The following is a 15,036-nucleotide window of genomic DNA, read 5'->3' as shown; positions in this document are numbered from 1 at the left end:
CTCTCAAAGACTTCATTGTCTTTCAATTTTCTCAAAGTTTTTCACTGTTTCCTTTCTCAGGAGCTTCTCTGGTATCAGATTGCCCCTAGGTGCTGTGTAGTTGAGCTCAAGGTAATTTGTGTAACCATGGAGCTTAATCATTTATTATTTGATAGTTACATTTCGACTAGGGCTTTTTGTATCCTTGGCACCACTGACATTTTGTGCTGGATCATTCTTTTGGGTAAGGGCTATCCTGTGCATTAAAGAATGGTTAGTAGCACCTCCAGCCTCTAACCAGTGGAAGTCAGTGACACACCCATGCCCCCAGGTTGCAACAACCAAAGGTGTCCTCAGACATTGCCAAACGTCTCTTGGAGGCAACATTGCTGCAGTTGAGAGCCACTGTTTAAAGAGCCCCAGAGTTGAGCTTTTAATCCTCCAAAAACTACATTAGTCATTTCAGGAATATGTGAAAATCATTATGCTGACCATAAATCTTCACCTCCCCCATTGAGATTTATGTATCTTTATTTTATTTTTCATTTCATTTTATTAAGACTGTCAAAAACCCTTAAAGTACAGATTATCTTTGAGACTCTTCTATGTGACATCTATGTGCAATATCCTGAAAGAATAAGATGCCTATTAAAGCCACCTAATTGCGCCTCATCTTTTTAGTGGAAAAGAAGTCTTCATATTGGGCTGCCTAATATCACACTAGGAGAATATGAGCTTCTATTTCTTTCAATTAATAAAATATGTCAACTACTACTTTGTTGTACTACAACCCCAAACCCATATCTGTATTTGTAAGGTTTTGGAAAAGGCAGATAGATATAGTTTTGCACCTCAAACATAGAAACAGTTCTTGCCCTGATCAGATGATAGGATTTTCTATACTAAGATAGGTTTGTGAAAACATATGTAGCCCTGAATTTAAAAACTAAAATGTACTCAAGATAATACTATCCCGGAGTATCAGAGATTAGGTTTGAACCCCAGCTTTTGAATTCCTCTCTGTGTGAATTTCATTAAATCAAAATCTCAAAGCCACAATCTCTTCAGCTAAAATAAACAGGCAAAAAACTTTTATAAAAAGCTGGGTCATTGTTGAAAACAAATTTTTAAAATGCCTAAAAATATCTGGAAGCCTATCCTGCATAAATTAGAGGTTTAAAACAATGCTGGTATCTATAAAAATTTTCCATTAATTGTGAAGTGTGGTCAGCTGTGGTCTGATTATCATTTTTTAAGCATTTGACACTCCTGGAAGGTGTTTCTTGATTCATCTGAGGATAAAAGTGTAGGAGACTTGAACTGACGTGGTTGATAAAAATGACTTGATTCAATGAGTAGGTAAAATGAAAAGGTTAAAATAGTTTTCACAATATGCAAGATTTTGAGGTCATATTAGGAAGGAAAGTTGGACAATTTTTCAGACACAATTTCAAGGCAATAAAATTGTCTTTAACAGCATATCTTCTTTTTCCTGTTTTAAAAGTCATTAGCATCAATGATATGCCTGTATTTGAAATAGATGACTTAAAAACTTGTATCCTACCTTGAAATGTTACTGAACTCTTCAGCAAACATCTTTGTTAACAAACATGGTCTTCTTTTTAAATTCATTCATTAGCAATTATTTATTAAAATCTACTCTGCATCAGAAGTGTCCTAGACATTAGGTAGGAAAAAATAAAGAAAATAGATAGGTCTCTTCAATCACTTAGTGTACACTTTATTCAATAAGTAGAAAGAAATGAAATAAGCATAAAATGTGTCTATGATTGCAAATATTAAGTATAATAAAGAATAAAGAATAAACCAGCAATGAAAGAGATAAAAGAGAAGGTCATAATACAAACTAGGGCTAGGTAATCTATGAGGAAATTAAGCCAAATTTAAAGAAAAATAGAAATGCATTATACAAAATTGGAGTCAAGAGCATTTTAACAAAAGAGATCTGATGTGAAAACTCACAGAAAACAAAGAGCTCCATAAATTCAAAAACTGTTCAGTAAGTCGATGTGGCTGGAGATTAATGAGTATCTGATGATGTTGAGTAAGTATAAACAGTCCAGCCCATGTAGGGTCTTAGAATATGTTCCTTATTGATTTAACTGTGTATCTAATGAAGTAAGAGTTCAAATTTTAAAAAGACACTTACACATTCACTTTGCCTATTGATTGCTCTTGCATTTCATTGTGAATCAATTATAAGGCAGGGAACTTAGCAATATTTTACTGAAGAAATGCTGGTGACTACAGACTACTGGTGGGGGGAAAGTTAAGCAGGCAGGATTGGACTGAGAAACTATCTACTGGGTACTATGCTCACTACCTAGGTCCCATATATCCATGTAAAAATCCAGCACATGTACCCCCATATCATATATAAATGATTAAATTAAAAAAAAACAATGGTGGTATACTAAGATGATTAAAATGGATAAAGTGACAGAGTTAATTTAGGTCTAGCATTAAAAGAACTTGGTATAAGAGATTGAATGTAGATAATGAGAAATTCAACTTCTGTCAGAACTGTAAAAATTGTCATTTTTCTGTCTTGGTTGTAATTTGTTGCTTGTATCAGAGACACTATCATAAGACATTTATTTTTATTCTGGTTAACTGAAATGGGGACCTCAGGTAATGTACTTCCTGTTTATAGTTCTATTCTCATTCACAGTGTCAAGAGTGAATAAAATAAATCTATGATAACAACAAAAATATGTGTCGATAATTCTTTGTGTGAAATATTAGGCTTCTCAAATTGACCTTAAATATCTTACCAGACATTTCCAGGTTTTCTATCACATATGCCTGTTAAATCTTCCGTTGACACAATTTTGCTACAACTCTCACTCTAATCTGTTTAGTTTTTACACAATAAACAATTGGGTTCATTAGTGGAGGTATAAGTAAGAGAACATTTGCCATAAGAACATTAATGATGGGAGAGACAGGCCAGGCAAAGTGGTAGACAATGGCCAGGTTGATGATGGGCAGGTAGAAGATGATCACTGCACAGATGAAACACAAGTATTGAGAGCCTTAAGCTGCTCCTTTTTGGATGCAATTCCCAGTACAGTCTTGAGGATCAGGACGTAAGACACGGCAATGAGAATAAAAATCCACCATAAGGCAGAGTGCTCCAAAAAAGTTGTAGATGACATCAATTCGGTTGTCAGAGCAGGCCAACTTCATGACATCCTGGTGGAGATAGTAGGAGTGGGATAATTGGTTTTTCTTACAATATCTCAAGCTTCTTAAAGGGAAAGGGAAAGGAAGAACCAGGAACATGCTCTTGAAGGAGAATACTATTCCTATTTGGGCAACTCTGACAGTTATCAGGATTGAGGTGTATCTCAGAGGGTTGTGGATGGCTAGGAATCTATCAAATGACATGATCAGGAGGACTGAGGACTCCAGTACTGAGAATCCATGAATAAAGGATTCCTGGGCAAAGCAGACATTGGATGAAATTTCAGGAGCATTGAACAGGAAGATGCTTAACATAGTGGGCAGAGTTGATAAAGACAAACCCAAGTCAGACATAGCCAACATGGAAAGAAAATAGTACATGGGCTCATGCAAGGAGGGCTCTGTCTTGATGATAAAAAGGATGGTGCAATTTCCTAGAACAGCAATAAGATCCATGCTGCAGATGGGGATAGAGATCCAGATGTGTTCATATTCTAGCCCTGGCATCCCAACCAAGAAGGTGGTGATGTCAACATATGATGTGTTGATAATGGACATGATTCATTCATCGGGCTCTGCAATGAAACATACAGATGCTTGTGTTGGTAAACTGGGAATATCTGAAAATTTAGTAGAAAAAAAGCAGTGTTAAAATTTGTGGCTTCTTTCAGCTTTCTTTTGAGAGAACAAAACATTTATGTGGCTATCATAATGAAGAGAGATGGCTGCTGCTTTAGACTAGAAGCTGTTTATAAAATACTTTGAAAAAATTATTTCTGGACATGTGATTTCCATAGAGAATCCAGATTTAAATTTTGCATTTAGTTATGCATCTGATCTCATTTTTTCCTGTAAAATATTAGTAAATGCTGGTCAATTAACTGGAATCTTCTACTATTTCTTGCTTTCAGATCTATGTTCTGACCTTCAGTTCTATGTGATTAATTGCCAGTAATAGAAGTCAAATGAAATCCAAATAAATGAGAACATCTGGTTACTTAGCAGTGAGTGGATATGCTGGTAGGCACTTTTGATAAAAGCTAAATAATTCGGATATACAAGCCCAAGGAATTGTTGAATTTATCCACCACAAAAGACTTCTCTTATATATACCTCTTATATATAAGGACTTGTCTTATCCTTTTTACCTAACCACTGGCTCTGGGATTACTGATTCTCTGGGGATTGCAGCAAGGCTAGATCTTTTCTGACAATAAGAATAAACATTTTCAGAAACAGTAAATCAGCAGAGTTAGTTGATACCAAGGAAACAAATAAACATCTAGATCTGTAATAAGGAAAAATTTTGTTGGAGAATTCTTTAATTGCAGGTATTAGAGAGACACAGTAAATTCTCTGCAAAACTAGGATACTTCTGATGGATATTTGGCCTGTCAATTACTTCTCTGCACAAGGTCAAGTCTAAGCAGAGATGCTATGAGTTGATTCTGCATTCAAGGAAGTGTTGCAGGACAAACCTCCCAGGACACAATGTGTCATCCTAGATTTTATTTCTGAATCCTGGATCCATCTGCCCAGACCCGTTAGACATCACTAATTAAGTATCCCTTAAAACCAACTTGTCCAACTTAGACGAGTTTTTCTCCCTTCCCAAACCTGCCCCGTTTGAGGGACCTACTTCGGTAATAAGCCTTTACGTTTAAGAAACAACAAGCCAAAAATCTGAGCTTCTTTGTCTTACATTTTGTACACAATAATGACCAATATTTCTTAGAAAATTAAATAGTTTTACTTACTGAGTTCCATTACCAGATGATGATTTGGAATCTTGAAATTTTTTGAATAATATTATCAAGCTATATCATTATCTTCATTTTACTGATGAAGAAATTTTTTCTCAAGATCAAATCATCTGTTTACGATTATAGAAATGTTGTAGGGTAGAGGTAAGATAGCAACTCAGGTCTGTTATATTACTGATAATTAAGTATATAGCACGCTATCAGGATTGCCAAGCAATATTTAAGGTGTTATAAACTGAATGTACAGCTGGAATTGTGTATTATTTTTAGCATTTTAAACTGACTACCAAATGATTGTAGGGGATAAGATGAAACATTTTGTCCTACAGTTGCAAATCTTTGCAACAGTGAAAATCATGCTAGTATAGAGATCCTAAGGAAAAGGCTCTCGAGGAGAAAAAAACTATATACTCACTCCTATTAGTAAATAGTCATTGGAAGGATTTCAATATTTAGTTGACTAAAGTGTGGAAATAAAAGAATGTATTACCATTACCTTCCCATAAACTCTTTTAAACTATGTAATGATTACTTCATAATTGGAAATTGCCTACTGCTTGCTTCCCCAGTGAAAATAAGTCTCACTTGGTTATGTTGTCAAGAATTCTCTCCTTCCACTGTTGCTTTATCTCTTAGCTTTCTCCAGGTACTTCTTATTAAAGAGATAGTAGAAAGTTTGTGTGTGTGTGTGTGTGTGTGTGTGTGTGTGTGTGTGTATGTGTATATGAAAATTGCCTTGGCAAGGACATGTATTAATTGGTTTAATGTTCATGTGTTAATTGGCTCAATGTTCAACTTTGTGGACCAAATCCATTTGTTTCATGACAATTTAAAGTAAGCTACAGTAAGACAGGTGGTGCATTAGTATCATGGTGGATGGCATATACTAGCTTATTAAATATTTGTTGAATGAATAAATGATTGTATTTTTTAAACTGGCATCTTTTTTATCTTTATTATTATCTTTCCCATTTTGCTATGCTTGCTATGAAATAAAAATATGGGTTTTAGCAACTGTAAAAGCTATTCATAAGGATTTTTACATCATAATCTTGTATTGATTTTCAACTTAATTTACATAATATGTTTTAAAAGTGTTATTTGTATACCAAGAATATTAATATAAAATTATAACTATAATAAAATGAGGCATGTATATGTAATTATTAATATTTCATTCTAGCAATTTGATGTATTTTTCTTGTAAAAAATAAAATGTTGCAAATCAGTTGAGGTTTCTGTTGGTTCTATATACTGAAATAATAGTGAAGGGAGGTAAATCATACAGATGAGATATGGCTAAAGCAGTACCTATACAGAAAATTATAGGTTAAATTTATTTATTAGGAAATAACAGTTGAAAAATCAAAAAATATAACTTCCATTTCAAGAAGATAGTGAAGGAATAACAACCTAATCTCCAAGAAAAACAAAGAAAATAAATTGGTAAAATCAGAAATGAATAAAATAGAAATATGATATAAAATAATGTCACCAAAGCAGAAATTTGATTCCTTCACAAGTTTTAAAGAATCAATAAATAATTTAACAAAACTGAAAGAATAAAAAGAGAAAACACTAATTTTATTTTAATAATAAAATCAGAGAACGTAAGTACAAATCTATAGACATACAGATAGTAAGTAGATATAATAACTATAATAAATAACTTTTTTCAGTAAAGTAAATCATTAGATAAAATGGTGAAATACTTAAAAAATACTAGACTCCAGAATTTAAACAGGAAAAAAGGGAAAGATGAACATGTTGTATCTCTTAGCAAAATTTAGTACATAGCTTAGAAAAAAGCTCTGAAAGAAAACTTCAAGTCAGTTGGGATTTGTATATTACTTATTATGTATACTTAAAGAAAAGATACCAATATTATATATAAATACCTTTCCAGAGAATAGAAAACTTCCCAACTTGTTTTGGAAGTAATATCAACCAATTAGATTAAAACAGCTAATTATGCTATAAGAAAAGTTAATTAATGGTAAATATACCTTATGACCATAGATCTAAACATTTTAAAAATGGTGACAAAGTACAATGACCTATAAATAGGATAATATATCATGACCAAGTCACTTTATCTCAGGAATATGGGATCAATTTTCAGGAGGAGTCATAAATGTACTACTCTACACTGATAGAAAAATCGATAAAACCATATGATTTTATTCAATTATTTTTATCATGAAATATCTGAGAAAATCAGAAATAGAAAGGTGTTACTTTGATTTGGTAAAGACAAATATAAAAATACTGCACGTAACTTCATTTTAATGAGAAAATATTGAACAAGCTCCCCATGATGTGTGGAAAAGTCTAGGATATTCCCATCAGTGCTTACATTCAAAATTATACTAGATTTTCAAGGCAGTATAATGCAGACACAAAAAAGACAGGAAACGTATAAAATTTGAAAGGATAAAGCAAATATGCCCCTACTTGCAAATGATATGAATGTTTATGTAAAAATTATAAACATTAAATTATGAACATTATAAACATTAAGTTGAGTGAATTCAGAAAAGCTGGCTGGATATAAGGACAATTTACAAAATCGAAATCTAGCACATTGAAAAACAATCTGATATTATATCCTAAAATGTCATTTGTAACAGGATCAGAAACATTAAATATATAAAAATAAATGAGATAGAATGCTTTCAGGATATGTAAGCTGAAAACTTAAACTTTGCCAAAAGCTTTAAGAAGACCTAAATAAAAAACATAGACATGCCATGTTTACTGACTGGAAAGCTCTATATTTTTAAGATGTTAATTCTTCCCAAAATAATGTATTTAATAAACACAATTCTAGTCAAATTACACTAGGTTTTATTGTTAAAATTGACAAGTTGATTAAAAAATTTATATGGAAATGCAAAAAACCTATAATAGGTAACAGAAGTAAAAAAATGGGTGTATTACACCATTAGATTTCAAGTCTAACTCTAAAGCTACATTTGATAAGCTGTGTTATATTGACACAAGAAGAGATAAATAGATTAATGGAATATAACATATTTCAGACTTTTATACATACATATAGGTCCTTTTGATTTATGACAGTGACAAATTCAATAAGGAATAGATGGTATTTACAATAGAGAGCAATTTAAATGCAAATAGAAGAAATAAATCTTGAGTTTTATCAAAACATTAATTTGAGTTGGACAATAGGCCTGAGTATTCTAGGTAAAACAAAAAATCTTGTAGAGAATCTATAGTAATATTTTCATGATCTTGGGATAACCATGGACACAATCCAGGAAGAAAGAATTCCATAGTCAGAATTGATTAACAGAAAGCATTTCTATGGAAAGACCAATCACTCATTGGGAATAAATAATAACATCATATGGAATAGTATTCAGCCTCCAAAAAGGAAGAAATTCTGTCATTTGCTACAACATAGATGGAACTGGAGAATACTATGTTAAATAAAATAAACCAGGCATAGAAAGACAAACACTGCATGTTCTCACATACATGTGGAATCTGAAACAATTGAACTCATTGAAGCATAAAGTAGCATGATGAATACCAGATATTGGGGGATGGGCTTAGTCTGGAGATGATAGTCAAAAGGTAAAGAGATAGGAAGATTAAATTTGGTTTCTTTAGAACAATAGCACAGCATGCTGAGCATAGCTAATAACTGAGTACTCTGTATTTCAATATTATTAAGTTTCTAGTGTTCCATCAAAAAATATGATATATATATCTGCCAGATGATATGTAAAGAGCTACAAATGAGTAAGTAAAAATCAGTAAAAAATAGGCAATGCACTTGACTGCCATTGTTTAATTTGCATTTGAGAAAATGTAAATTAATATGACAATGAGGTGTTATATGATACCCATTAGAATGACTAACATTAAAAAGGTTAACAATCCCAAAGTTTGGTGAACATGTGGAGCATTAGAATGCTTACGCTTTCCTATTAGATGTGTAAATCAGTGCAAGTTCTTTGGTGACAAAGTTTAGCATTATCTTCCATAGGTAAATAAATACCTACTTTATGACTTAAAATACCGTTTCTAGAAAAGTTAGTTCTTGTTTCAAGCAAACGCATTCTAAGAATGTCTACAGGAACTTTATCATATTAACCAACATTTGAAAATGACTAATATTCATCAACATGTGAATGGGTAAAATTGAATTAGGTATTCTGATTTAATTGACTATGATGTTAACCTGAATATCTCAACTTTTGAGAGCTCCCTGGGTGATTCTAATGCCTTACCAAGATTAAAATGTAAAATTTTCATGACTCCTGAATAAGTGCCATTAGTTCAAATGGCATATTTCTGGGTACCTGTCTGTCTTTGATGGCTTGATTTCTCCATGAGTCACAATTACTGCTAGGTACATTGGTACTTAATCACTGGTATAGTACAATAATGTATGCTTTTTAAAGTGCTACCAATGAAATCTCTCCAGGCTGTTACATAAACTGATTTCTTAGATATCATTTAGTGATCATTTTTTGTAAATAGCATTTTTGTTATTATTGTTTCTCACTGAAGTCATTCTGCCATTATTGGTTGTTCTAGTAGATAAATACTGGGTTGTTAGGTTTTTTTAAAATTAATTTTTGTGTTGTTTATTCCTGTGTGATATCATTTCTCCAAATTTTCTGGAAAGAGAATGGCCATTTTAATATATCACAGTCACAGTGATGGGGTTGTGGCACAGGGATTGGCATATGAACCAATTGTGTCAGTCACATTAAGTTTTTGTCCTTGGTATACTGATCACTTCTGCTTAGAATATTAAGGTAGCTATTAAACATTTTTCTTTCAAGTGGGTCTGAGAGTGACAGTTCTCTTTCCTCTTTTTGTTGAGAGATAAAAAGTGCTCTACTGCCTATTTGTCCACCCACCGTTTAGCAAACTACATGGGTTTGCTTTGTTCAAAATACGTATAGAAACAAAATAGAGAGCTGAAGCATATAAGTTAGCAGTGATAACAACTTCTTTCCAGCACTTAGGTGTGCCGTAGCTCCCAAGGTTCCTACAACTTTCAATTCATGTCTGTTAGCCATTATGATATTTTACCTCAGAATGTTTACATTTCTTTAAGATAAAATTGGGTTTGCTGTTGTTTGCTACGTTCTTCATTTCAGGAACATGTGCAAATCATTATGTTGACCACAAATCATCACCTACCCCACAGGCATTCATGTATCTTTATTTTATTTTTCATTTTATTTTATTAAGAGTGCTCAAAACCCCCAAAATACAGATTATCTTTGAGACTCTTGTATGAGACATCTATGTACAGTATCCTGAAAGAATAAGATGCCTGTTAAAGCCACCCAATTGTTACTCATCTTGTTAGTGGAAATGAAGTCTTCATATTGGGCTGCCTGTCCTCACACTGGGAGAATAGGAGTTTCTGTTTCTTTCAATTAATAAAGCATGCCAACTACTGCTTTGTTGTACTACAACCCCAAACCCATGTCTGTGTTTTTAAGACTTTGGAAAAGGCAGATGGATATAGTTACGCACCTCGAACACAGAAGCAGTTCTTGTCCTGATCTGATGATAGGATTTTCTATACTAGGATAGGTTTGTGAAAACATATGTAGCTCTGAATTTAAAAACTAAAATGTACTCAAGATAATACTATCCTGGAGTATCAGAGATTAGGTTTGAATCCCAGCTTTTGACTTCCTCTCTGTGTGAATTTCACAAAATCAAACTCTCAGAGCCTGAATCTCTTCAACTAAAATAAATAGGAAAAAACCCTTTATAAAAAGCTGGGTCATTGTGAAAAACAACTTTTTTAAATGCGTAAAAATACCTGGAAGCACATCGTGCATATATTAGAGGTTTAAAAGTAATGCTTGTATCTGTTAAAATTTTCCATTAATTGGGAGGTACTGTCAGCTGTGGGCTGATTATTATATTTTAAGCATTTGACACTCCTGGAAGGTGTTTCTTGATTTACCTGAGAATGAAGTGTAGGAGACTTGAACTGACGTGATTGACAGAAAGGACTTGATTGAAGGAGTGGGTAAAATAAAAAGGCTAAAGTGGTTTTTACAATATGCAAGATTTTGAGGTCATAATGGGAAGGAAAGTTGGACTATTTGTCAGCCACAAATCTAAAGCAATAAATTTCTCTTTATACCATATCTTTTTTCCTGTTTTAAAAATCTTTACCATCAATGATATGCCTACATTTGAAATACACAATTTAAGAAAGTTGTATCCTACTGTGAATAAATATTACTGAACTCTTCAGAGAACTACTTTTTCTACAAACATGGTCTTATTTTTAAAATAATTCATTAGCATTTATTTATTGAAATCTACTCTTCCTCAGAAATGTGCTAGACATTGCATAGGAAAAAATAAAGAAATTATATAGGTTTCTTCAATTGCTCATAATACACTTTATTCAAGAAGTAGAAAGAAATGAAATAAGCATAAAAGGTATCTATAATTGCAAATATTAAGTATAACAAAGAATAAAGAATAAACCAGGAATAAAAAAGATAAAAGAGAGGGTCATCATACAAACTCAGGCTAGGTAATTTATGTTGAAATTAAGCCAAAATTTAAAGAAAAAAAATGGGAATGTGTTATACAAAATTGGTGTCAAGAGAATTTTAACAAAATAGTTCTGATGTGAAAACTCACAGAAAACAAAGAGCTCTGTAAATTCAAAAACAATTCAGTAGGTCAATGTGGCTGGAGTTTAATAACAAATCTGATGATATAGAAGAAGTAGAAAAGGTCCAGCCCATGTAGGGTCTTAGAATATTGTTATTTGGCTTGGCGTGTTGGCTCACGTCTGTAATCCCAGTATTTTGGGAGGCCAAAGCGGGTGGATCACTTGGGGTCAGGAGTTTGAGACCAGCCTGGCCAACATGGTGAAACCCTGTCTCTACAAAAAATACAAAAATTAGCTGGGGGTGGTGATACGTGCCTGTAATCCTAGATACTCTGGAGGCTGAGAGGCAAGAGAATAGCTTGAACCTGGGAGGCAGAGATTGCAGTGAGCAGAGATTGTGCTACTGCACTCCACCCTGGGCTACAGAGTCAGATTTCATCTCAAAAAAAAAAAAAAAAAAAAGAAAAGAAAAAAGAAAGAAAGAAAAGAAAAAAAATATATATATTGATTGATTGATTTAATTGTATTTCTAAAGAAGTAAGAATTCAAATTTATAAAAGGCACTCATACATTCACTTTGCCTTTTCAATTACTCTTGCCTTGCATAGCGAATCTATTATAAGGCAGGGAACTTACCAATATTTTGCTGAAGAAATGCTTGGTGACTGCAGACTACCAGGGTGGGGAAGTGACAGGGCCAGGACTGGACTGAAAAACTATCTGTTGGGTATTATGCTCACTACCTGGGTCCAATACAGCCATGTAAGAATCCAACCCATATCAAATATAAAAGCTGGAATTTAAAAAAGATGGTGACATATTAACATGATTTAAATGGATAAAGAGACAGATATAATATAAAATTTAGGTCTAGCAGTAAAAGAACCTGGTATAGAGAGACTAAATGTAGACAACGAGGAATCCAACTTCTGTCAGACTGTAAAAAATATCATTTTTCTGTCTTGGTTGTAATTTGTTGTTTGTGTCAGAGGTACCATCATAAGACACTTATTTTTATTCTGGTTAACTGAAATGGGGACCTCAGGAATGTACTTCCTGTTTACAGCTTTAATCCCATTCTCAGTATCCAGAGTGAATAAAATAAATCTATGATAACAACAAAAATATGTGTTGATAATTCTTTGTGTCAAATATTAGGTTTTCTCAAATTGACCTTAAATATCTTATCAGACATTTCCAGGTTTTCTGTCACATATGCCTGTTAAATCTTCTGTTGACACAATTTTGCTACAACTCTCACTCTAATCTGTTTAGTTTTTATACAATAAACAATTGGGTTCATTAGTGGAGGTACAAGTAAGAGAACATTTGCCATAAGAACATTAATGATGGGAGAGACGTGTCGGGCAAAGCGGTGGACAACGGCCAGGTTAATGATGGGCAGGTAGAAGATGATCACTGCACAGATGTGTGAAACACAAGTATTGAGAGCCTTAAGCTGCTCTTTCTTGGATGCAATTCCCAGTACAGTCTTGAGGATCAGGATGTAAGACACGGCAATGAGAATAAAATCTACCATCAGGCAGAGTGCTCCAAAAAAGCCATAGATGACATCAATTCGGTTGTCAGAGCAGGCCAACTTCATGACATCCTGGTGGAGATAGTAGGAGTGGGATAATTGGTTTTTCTTACAATATCTCAAGCTTCTTAAAGGGAAAGGGAAAGGAAGAACCAGGAGCATGCTCTTAAAGGAGAATACTATTCCTATTTGGGCAACTCTGACAGTTGTCAGAATTGAGGTGTATCTCAGAGGGTTGTGGATGGCTAGGAATCTATCAAATGACATGATCAGGAGGACTGAGGACTCCAGTACTGAGAATCCATGAATGAAGAATTCCTGGGCAAAGCAGACATTGGATGAAATTTCAGGAGCATTGAACAGGAAGATGCTTAACATAGTGGGCAGAGACGATAAAGACAAACCCAAGTCAGACATAGCCAACGTGGAAAGAAAATAGTACATGGGCTCATGCAAGGAGGGCTCTGTCTTGATGATAAAAAGGATGGTGTAATTTCCTAGAACAGCAATAAGATCCATGCTGCAGATGGGGATAGAGATCCAGATGTGTGCATATTCTAGCCCTGGCAACCCAACCAAGAAGAAGGTGGTGATGTCAACATATGATGTGTTGATAATGGACATGATTCATTCATAGGGCTCTGCAATGAAACATATAGATGCTTGTGTTGGTAAAATAGGAATATCTGAAAATTTAGTAGAAAAAGAGCGTGTTAAATTTGTGGCTTCTTTCAACTTTCTTTTGAGAGAACAGAGCATTTATGTCGCGATCATAATGAAGAGAGATGGAAAATACTTTAGACTAGAGTCTGTCTATGCAATGCCCTGAGAAAATTATTTCTGGACATGTTATTTCTATAGAGAATTCAGATTTAAACTTTGCATTTAGTTATGCATCTGATTTTATTTTTCCTGTAAAATATTAGTAAACCCTAGTGAATTAACTGGAACGTTATACTAATTCTTTCTTTCAGATGTATGTTGTGATCTTCAGTTCTATGTGATCAATTGCCAAAAAAAGAAGACAAGTGAAAGCCAAATAAATGAGAATATCTGGGCACTTACCAGAGAGTGGATATTTTGGTGGGCAATTTTGATAAAAACTAAAGAATCCTGATGTACAAACCCAAGGTATTGCTGAATTTATCTGTTACAAAAGACTCCTCTTATTCCTTTTTACCTAACCAGTGGCTCTGGGATCACAGAGTTCTCTGGGGATTGCCAACAGGGTGGATGTTTTCTAAAATTGCAATAAACATTTACAGATACAGTAAATCTACAGAGATAGGTGTTACCAAGGAAACTAAAACGACATCTAGTAACACCTGTAATAAGGGGCGATTTGTTTGGAGAGAGGTCCTTAATTGTCATGTATTAGAGAGACATGGTAAATACTCTGCAAAAGATTGGATATTTCTGATGGATAGTTGGCTTGTGTATTACTCCTCTGCACAAGGTCAAGACTAAGCAGAGATGCTATGAGTTGATTCTGCATTCCAGAAGTGTTGCAGGACAAACACCCTAGGACACAATGTGTTATCCTAGATTTTATTGCTGAATCCTGAATCCGTCTCCCTAGACCCATTAGATATTGCTAACTAAATATCCCTAAAACCAACTTGTCCAACTTAGACGAGTTTTTCGCCCTTCCCAAATCTGCCCCATTTAAGGGACCTATTTTGGTAATAAGCCTTTAAGAATTTGCAAGCCAAAAATCTGAGCTTCTTTGTCTTACATTTTGTACACAATAATGACCAATATTTCTTAGAAAATTAAATAGTTTTACTTACTGAGTTCCATTACTAGATGACGATTTGGAATCTTGAAAGTTTTTGAATAATATTATCAAGTTATATCATTATCTTCATTTTACTGATTAAGAAAATTTTTCTCAAGATCAAGTCGCCTAT

General features: G+C 33.6%; 2 protein-coding genes and 1 pseudogene across 3 annotated transcripts in view; 1 reads left to right on the top strand and 2 right to left on the bottom strand.

Annotated features, from left to right (window-relative positions):
• Positions 1-15,036, top strand: part of LOC105468643 (matrix metallopeptidase 26) — a 363,923-nt gene that overhangs the window by 311,387 nt on the left and 37,500 nt on the right. The gene's annotated exons all lie outside the window — the stretch shown is intronic.
• Positions 2,809-3,744, bottom strand: LOC105468646 (olfactory receptor 51A4-like; annotated as a pseudogene).
• Positions 12,809-13,750, bottom strand: LOC105468645 (olfactory receptor 51A4). Its single transcript, XM_011718841.2, has one exon. It carries the CDS (start codon positions 13,748-13,750, stop codon positions 12,809-12,811), a length of 942 nt encoding a protein of 313 aa, XP_011717143.2.

The sequence above is a fragment of the Macaca nemestrina genome, chromosome 12 (assembly GCF_043159975.1).
Source record: "Macaca nemestrina isolate mMacNem1 chromosome 12, mMacNem.hap1, whole genome shotgun sequence".
NCBI classification, from domain to species: Eukaryota; Metazoa; Chordata; class Mammalia; order Primates; family Cercopithecidae; genus Macaca; species Macaca nemestrina.
This window is presented reverse-complemented; position numbering and strand designations above follow the sequence as displayed.